Source organism: Marmota marmota, unplaced genomic scaffold, assembly GCF_001458135.2.
Source record: "Marmota marmota marmota unplaced genomic scaffold, marMar, whole genome shotgun sequence".
Lineage (NCBI taxonomy): Eukaryota > Metazoa > Chordata > Mammalia > Rodentia > Sciuridae > Marmota > Marmota marmota.
The window spans coordinates 2,836,124-2,844,591 of NW_026000079.1; the positions used below are offsets into that span (position 1 = coordinate 2,836,124).

At 47.0% G+C, this 8,468-nt stretch overlaps 1 protein-coding gene and 1 long non-coding RNA gene across 2 annotated transcripts in view; one reads left to right on the forward strand and one right to left on the reverse strand.

Moving 5' to 3' along the window:
* Positions 1 to 2,909: 2,909 nt before the first annotated feature.
* Positions 2,910 to 8,468, forward strand: part of Pmvk (phosphomevalonate kinase) — a 9,250-nt gene continuing 3,691 nt past the window's right edge. Inside the window, exons 1-2 of the mRNA XM_015502814.2 lie at positions 2,910 to 3,088; positions 5,660 to 5,723. Of these exons, the coding sequence (XP_015358300.1) occupies positions 2,994 to 3,088; positions 5,660 to 5,723 (159 nt within the window). The 5' untranslated portion in view covers positions 2,910 to 2,993. The remainder of the gene's footprint in view (positions 3,089 to 5,659; positions 5,724 to 8,468) is intronic.
* The window catches only part of LOC125620259, a 2,487-nt gene continuing 510 nt past the window's right edge, over positions 6,492 to 8,468 (reverse strand). The window contains exon 2 of the long non-coding RNA XR_007351871.1: positions 6,492 to 6,775. This is a non-coding gene — a long non-coding RNA (uncharacterized LOC125620259). The remainder of the gene's footprint in view (positions 6,776 to 8,468) is intronic.

Consider the following 8,468-nt stretch of genomic DNA (forward strand, 5'->3'; position numbering starts at 1 on the left):
CAGTTTGGATCCATCCCACTTATTGATTCTTGATTTTATTTCTTGCACTATGGGTATCTTGTTAAGGAAGTTGGAGCCTAATCCGACACGATGAAGATTTGGGCCTATTTTTTCTTCTATTAGGTGCAGGGTCTCTGGTCTAATCCTCAGTCCTTAATCCACTTTGAGTTGTTTTGTGCATCGTGAGAGAGTTTAATTTTATTTTGTTGCATATGGATTTCCAGTTTTCCCAGCACCATTTGTTGAAAAGGCTATCTTTTCTCCAATATATGTTTTTGGTGCCTTTGTCTAGTATGAGATAACTGTATTTATGTGGGTTGGTCTCTGTGTCCTCTATTATGTACCATTGGGCTACAAGTCTATTTTGGTGCCAATACCATGCTGTTTTGTTACTATTGCTCTGTAATATAGTTTAAGGTCTGATATTGTGATGCCTCCTGCTTCACTCTTCTTGCTAAGGGTTTTTGCTTTGGCTATTCTGGGTCTCTTATTATTTTTTATTTTGAGATAAAGTCTTGCTAAGTTTCCCAGGCTGGTCTTCAAGTTGTGATCCTTCTGCCTCAAACTCCCAAGTACCTAGGATTATAAGCATGTGCCACAGCCCTGGCTGAGTGACTATTCTTGAAGAGCTGGGTGGATAAGTGTGTGCACTGGCAGATTGAGGCTTTCTGGTGGTGACAAGGCCGGGGGTGTGTCCATAGGGGCTGGTGTTGGAGGAAAAAAGCTTTGATCATTCGGGGCCAAGGAATTGAGCAGCAGATCATTGCTGAATGAACTGGCCAGAAGAGGTAATCAGTGAGACTGAAGTCCCTGAGAATGATGACAAGAACTGGGAGGAAAAGGAGACCAAGGCCACAGGGTGTGGTGGGGCATGAGTGTGATCCCAGTGGCTCAAGAGGCTAAGGCAGGAGGATTGCAAGTTCAAAGCCAGCCTCAGCAACTCAGCGAGGTCCTAAGCAACTCAGTGAGACCCTGTCTCTAAATAAAATATAAAAAAGGGCTGGGGATGTGGCTCAGTGGTTAAGCACCGTTGGGTTCAAAACCCTGGTACAAATAAAAACAAAAACAAAAACACCAAAACACAGAAGCCATTGATTAAGTCTCAGGGAACAAGAAGGAGCCACCATGATGGGTGGCAGTTAATCCTGAGGAGGGTAAGGGTAGCCCAGCCAGGTGGCAAGAAACTTAGAGGAGCTGGAGTTTTCCCAGAGGCAGGTGAAGGACTGGAACATGAAGTGGAGGGAGAGGGAGGCCTTGCTGAGACTGAGGGCTGGGGGAGAAGGAAGGCTCCACGGGAGAGGGCAGCCAGCAGGGGACAGAGAAGCTGGAGGAGAGGGTAGGATGCGGGAGGTTTTCTGATGAGGGACTGGAAATTTCAGGGAGTCTGATTTCAGGGAAGTAGGGGCAGATTGGGTCAGGTGAGGGAAGAGACACTTGGGGAAGTTCTGACTCTTTTCTAGTAATTAGAAAGCAGGAAAGTGAGAAGGGAGCTATCCCTTGTAGCTTCTGCTGGTCTAGCTGAGATCTGGGCTTTCAGTGGAGGCCGACGTAAATGTTTACAGAAGGTGAACTGGAAAATCCGATCCTGGGTTGAATTATAAACCATAATAAAAACAGAGAGGGCTAAGAGCAAATAACAATCCCTTACAACTGGATGATACTTTAGAATTTATGAGGTGTCTTATTGCATGTTAGCATATATTTTCTTTATTTCCCTCTTATTGGAATCCTGTGAGGTGGGCATCGTCGATGGCGAAGGTTTTGACTGGCTGAAGGTCACATTCCCTATGAAGTGTCAAAACTGGGATCAAAACTCTTTCCACTCTGCCCTGTCTGAAGTGCCTTGATGAGCACAGTTAAAATTTTGAGTTGCTTTAAAAAATCCTCCTGAAATCTATTCTCTTTGTATCTTATCATTCTTTTGTGCCTCTTTTTCAATATTCAGGGTTTATCTCACTTCCCTTAGTCTCTTCTCACATGATTTGATAACCCATCATATGGAGGCAGTAACTGTTTGCAGGCTCTGTTTTGACAAGCTCGGAAAAATGCAAGACAGAGACTCAGGACTAAAGACAACTGTGCCTACTTAACTGGGAGTAGGTGTCCTGGAACGGGCTGAGGCAGAACTGGACACTGGAGGAAGGGACAGATAACTAATTCTCAACTCCTGGACGGGAAGTGGTCTCCGGATAAAACCGGTTAATCTCATCCAAAGCCACGTCATTCCAAGCTTTCCAGCTTCCCAAAACCTTTGGAGAGCAGGATGCGGCTAGAAAAGGGATAGATTTCTTGTTGGGTCAAAAGGGTCACATCCCATCGGCCTGCCCACTTACAAAACCGGTTTCACAATAAGCGAGCGTGTGCGAGGCTAAGCGCCACCCTCGGGATGACGTCACGAGACACAGCCCCATCAGGTCATTACCGTGTTTTACATCTCCAGAAAGACCCATTTCCACTGTGGGGCAAATACAAGTTTGTTTAATCACATGGGTCATAAAACACAAGTAAAAAAGCAGTCGAGAAAAATCTTCCCACATTATTAGGTATAATATTTTTTTTCATCATGTTTTAGGCTATCTGGGGGGAAGATGAGGTCCACCTCTGGAAATTTTAAGACGTTATCCCCCTCTGAGAAAAGTAGTTGCGTCCGACTCCTCCCCGCCCGTCGGGTTCGGAGGCGCGGCCGTGACGTGCGGTTCTGGGCGGGGCTGGACTGGCTCAAGTGCGCTCTAGAGGGGGAGCTTCTTTAGGGGAGAAGGCTGCCCTGGAAATAAGCCTCTTTTGTGTATGTACATTTTCTCCTCTCCGTACTTGTTTAGTCATGAATTAAAACATATGGAAGATGGAGGGACCTCAGTCCTCTTTACAGCTATGAAGAGGGAGAGGATCCCTCCTCCTTGCCTCTCCCAGTGGCCACGTCCATTTCGCGCGGAGTGGCCCGATTTCAGGGGTACGATGGGTCCGCGTTAGGGATAGGAAAGCCGAGTGGCCTCATGGCCCCGCAGGGAGGCGCCCCCCGACTGGTGCTGCTGTTTAGCGGGAAGAGAAAATCCGGGAAGGACTTCGTGACCGAGGCGCTGCAGAGCAGGTGTCTGTGGGGAGGGGAGGAGGAGGACAGGGAGCTCACTGGTCAGGCGACCCAGGGGAGCGTGTGGGTCTGCTGGAGTGGGCTTCGGACCCCAGCTTCTCTGGTGGCCGGGCAGGAGGAGCAGGAGAAGATGCAGGATTGCCACCATCACTTAAGACAGCCGTCTGCACACGCCCACTCCAAAGACAGGCGACTACTTCTGCAAAGCCCTTAGCTGTAGGTCTGTCTCTCCAGGAGTCACCAATGAAACAGTGACTACCAAGGCACTTTCTGTATACTTTTCCTATTCTCATGACAGTGCTGTGAGGTAATTTACACACAAAGAAATTGACGCACAGATAAGGGATTTCTTTAAAAACATACCCCGTATGTGTCTGGTTCCAAAGGCAATCTTTGTTCATTGAGGACAAGGACCCCTAATAGTAGGGATTTAATAAGTCTTTATTATATGCCAGGCACTGTACCTGTATTAATTTATTTAATCATCATAACCTTTGGTAGGTACCGTGTAGTGTTATTTGCCTCTCCACTTGACAGATGAAGTAAGTGAGGCTCTGAAAAGTTAAAAACAAAATTTGCTGGGGTTGCAAGTTAAGTGGCGAATCCAGGATTCAAATTCAGTTTTATTGACTCCAGGGACTGGGTTATTTCAGTTTTAGCTCACCACTTCCCCCAAATAATAATAATGCCTTTAGCCTTCGCTCATTGTTTTTTCTTGGAGCAAGGTCTTCTGTCTGGCATTTTTGCTGGGGACTGGGCTAGGAGAGCAAAGAAGGGGAGAAAGTGGAGTGAGGCTCCTCTCCGCTTTTTTCCCCCCATACTGGGGATTGAACCCAGGGGTGCTCTACCGCTGAGCTGCACCCCCAGTCCTTTTTGTTTTTTATTTTGAGACAGATTCTCACTGAGTTGTCCAGGCTGGTCTTGACTTTGTAATCCTTCTGCCTCAGCCTCCCAAGTTGCTGAGATTATAGGTGCACCACACGCCAGGTGCTCCCCTCCCCTTGAAGGCTAGTAGGGTGTGGTGTCAGGAAGCTGTTTTGGGTATCCTGGAGGTTCTGAGAGGTTGTGGGGGATTCCAGGGCAGAGATCCATACACAAATTCACCACCAAGTATCTACCATCATTTCCTAAATTGCATCTCAGCTCTGGAAGTTAAATAGCATTAAGAAACAGAGGTTCTGAGATTAGACTTCTGGGATTCACATCGTAGCTCAGCCTTAGTGGCCCATCTGGTACACATTTCATATTGACTCTGCCTCAGTTTTGACATTTGTTCAATGCAGACAAAGACAGGATGGTGGAAGAATTAAATGAGGTAATGCATGTAAATGGCTTAGAGAATAATTCTTGGCATCTAGAGAAGGCTCAGGAATGAAATGTTGGCTGTTTTTATTTTACTCATACTGGTTTCATTAGTTACAGGGTTGCTTCAGGTGAGTCAGTTCCCCTCACTTAGCCTCAGTTTTCTCATCTGAAAATAAGAACACTCATCTCACCACGTTGGTGTTTAAGTGTAGGTGTGAGCAGCTCAAGGCCAGGGCAGAAATTGTGTATCTCATTCATATTTCTGTTACCTGGAATCAAATATGGTGCCCAATAAATGACTGGCTAAGATCATGGAACAACTGAAGGGATGAGTTTTTTATGTTGTGGTGACCAAGTTAGTTGAGGCTGAGATATCCCTGGTGGTGACTGGGTTTAGGGTACTAGCAGTAACTTAATTGAGGCAGAATATCATTAGGCCTGGAGGCCTGGTGGGTTTTCTTTCTTTCTTTATTTTGTACCAGGGTTTGAACCCAGGGGCAATTAACCACCAAGTCCCAGTCTCAGCCCTTCCCGCTCCCCCGCTTAAAAAAATTTTTTTTTGTAGATGGACAGAATACCTTTATTTTATTTATTTGTTTATTAAATATATTTTTTTAAATTATTGGACACAATACCTTTATTTATTTATTAATTGTATGTGGTGCCGAGGATCGAACCCAGCGCCCTGCACACACTAGGTGAGCACTCTACTGCTGAGCCACAATCCCAGTCCCCCAGAATGCCTTTATTTTATTTGGTCATTTGTATGTGGTGCTGAGGATCGAACCCATGCCTCGTGTATGCTAGGCAAGCGCTCTGCCACTGAGCTACAGCCCCAGCCCTTTTATATATTTTATTTAGAGACAGGGTCTCGCTGAATTGCTTAGCGTTTACTAAATTGCTGAGGCTGGCTTTGAACTTGTGATCCTCCTGCCTCCGCCTCCTGAGCCCCTGGGATCACAGGTGTGGGCCTCCGTGCCTGGCTTGGAGGTTCTCAGTGTACTTATCATCCTACGTTTTATCCGTTAGCTTCAGGGCTCCTTTATATTCATTTGAATTTCATAATAATCCTGTTTGGGAGAAAGAAACTCTTATCCCTGTTTATAGATAAGGAAAAGGGGTCAGGGGTGTTGAGAGCTGCCACAGTGACACAAATAGCAGTGGGAGAAATGAGGGCTCGACTTAGACCTCTGGAATTCTCTTCTGGAGCCTGGAGGCTCCAGGAAGCCCTAGGTTGACTGGGTCCTGTATCTCCCTGTCCCACAGACTTGGAGCTGACATCTGTGCTATTCTCCGGCTTTCTGGCCCACTCAAGGAGCAGTATGCTCAGGTAGGTGGTGGCTGTGTGGCATCTGGGAACCATCTCCCAGGCTTTGGAGATGTGACTGCTGCTGGCAGAATGGTAGCCATCTCTTGGTTTTCTGTGAGGGGTATTTCGGGGCATTTTCAGCTTAAGCGCCTTTCTTTTTTTTTTTTTTAAATATTTGTTTTTCAGTAAGACACAATATCTTTATTTATTTATTTATATGTTGTGCTGAGGATCGAACCCAGGGTCTGGCACGTGCAAGGCGAGCACTCTACTGCTGAGCCACAGCCCCCGTCCCTTAAGCGACTTTCTTAGTAGCCTCGCTTACTCCAGATCACCTCTGCAGAGCACGCTCAAAAGGGTGTCCAGGGAAGGCTATAGATATTCGAGTTGACAGCTCTGATGCCATTTGATATGCATATGTCTGCACAAAAAAAATGACAGCTTACATCTCCCCTCTTCCCTGCTGGCCTGATGGAATGCCCTAGAATTTTCTCCTTAGATATTTAGTGACGTGAGTTGTCAAAATGATTGTTAAATGAAGAGCACAAGTTGTAGAATAGTGTGGTACATCTAAATCTGTTTTGTGTTGCTATAACAAAATACCTGGGGTTGGGTAGTTTGTGCAGAAAAGAGTTATGGAGGTACAAGAACATGGTGCCAACATTCACCTGGCTGCTGGTAAGAACCTCATGGTGGAAGAACAGTGAGCAAAAGAGAGGTCATATGGCAAGAGAGATTGAGGGAAGGTACCACGATTACTTTATAACAACCCGTTCTCACCGTAACCAATCCAGTCCCAAGAGAGAAGCTTTAATTCCTCTTAGAGGTTCCAGCATCACCACGTTGGGATCATGATTTTCGGTGGAGACATACCGTAACAGTAGAGAATGCAACATTTGGAAAGGACTTTGTGACCGAGAATTACAGAAGAATTAAAAATATATTTGCTTATATATCCAGTTCTTCAACAAGTACATACATGGGAGGTGCCTTGCATTTTGTTAAGCACTGTTCAGGTGCTGGGATGTCTGTGCACTTCCTGGGAAAGACACATGGGAGACTGTCCCGTGGCCCTGCAGGGGGAAGACAGAGGTGGGACAGAGATTTTTTCATTGCAAATGAATTTGCGTCTTTTGAATTTTGAACCATATAGGTTTAAAAAAAAAAATTGGTCGTTGTTGTTGTTAAAATGGAATTTAGAAAATAAACAGGAACTCCCAGAATCTTGACTTCAGGAAGGGAACCCAGAGGGTGAGATCAGCTTTTCACACAGAAAAGCCCCCTAGTGACCCACATTCTGTTGCATCCAGGTGTACATTCCCAGGGACTTGGGCTCAGGGCAGTTGCCCAGTGTGGCCTCTGGGGTCACACAAAAGGAACTAATCCCAGCTTCTGTGCAGTAACCCTGCCTCCGTGGGAGCAGCCTTCTGTCCCAGTGGGTCTTCTCTCGCCTCCTGTGCGGGCCCATCCATAGCCGGGCAGTCTGAGGGACTGTGGGATTGCAATTTTTTTTCTATGGAGAATCTTTCCCGATGAAGTTGGATGCAGAAGTTCCTTGTTCCTGGGAGACATTTTTTCATTGCAAATGAATTTGTATCTTTTGAATTTTGAATCATATAGGTTTAAAAAAATTTTTTTGTTGTTGTTGTTAAAATGGAATTTAGAAAATAAATAGAAACTCCCAGAATTTTGACTTCAGGAAGTGAACCCAGAGGGTGAGATCAGGTTTTCACAGAGAAGAGCCCCCTAGTGGGGTGGGGTTAACAGGTAGTGGGAGAAGGAGGGAGGAGGGCCAAGGGGAGGTACTACTCAGCTTTCTCCAATGGGACCTGAGGAACAGTTTCAAAACCACTAATCTACTTGAAAAATCCCAGATCAGGGCCTACTCCAGATCTGCCGAGCCAGAGCCCAGATGGATCAGGGAGGAAAGGGCAGGAGTTTGAGTTTGCATTTTTAAGACTTCCAGAGGAGGCCCTGACAGACCCTCCTGCCCTGTTACTGAATTGAGTTGGGTGCGGTGGCTCACGCTTGTAATCCAGGGGGCTCAGGAGGCTGAGGCAGGAAAATCGTGTGTTCAGAGCCAGCCTCAGTGACTTAGTGAGGCCCTAGGCGACTCAGTGAGACCCTGTCTCAAAATAAAATACAAAAAAGGGCTGGAGATGAGGCTCGGTGGTTAGGTGCCTCTGAGTTCAATCCTCTACCCCACCCCCCAAAAAAAGAAAAAAAAGAAAGAAAAAAAGGTTGCTGAATTGATGACCCAGGTCACAGGTGGAAACATAACCAACAAGCAGGCCACATGCTCCCAGTGGAGGGGAGGGGATAGCTGAGAAGCAGGAGGTAGCTGCTGCCCTCTCCTTGGAACAGGGCATCAGGTGGGGACCAAGGAGCTGAGAGCTGCTGCAGATGCAGTGGCACAAGTCCCACTGGCTCCTGAGGCAGGAGGATCACAAGTTTGAGGTCAGCCTGGGCCCCTCAGCAAGAACTTGTCTCCAAAAAGTGAAAAAGGCGGGGAATGTGGCTCGGTGGTACGGGCCTCTGGGCTCAGTCTCCATCCCCTACCCTCATCCCAGAAAAGCGGGAGGAGAGAGGGAGCCTGGGGGGGAAGGCCTTGCTGAAGGGGAACCAGACCTGAGTGGGGTGACGCTCTTCACTCCCCTTCCTGGCCTGGACCCCCTGGATGTGCCCCTCTGGCTGTCAGGATCCTGGAGAAGGGGAGGCCAGGTCTGGAGGCAGCTCCCCCCCCCCCACCAGGGTTTTCAGCAGCTG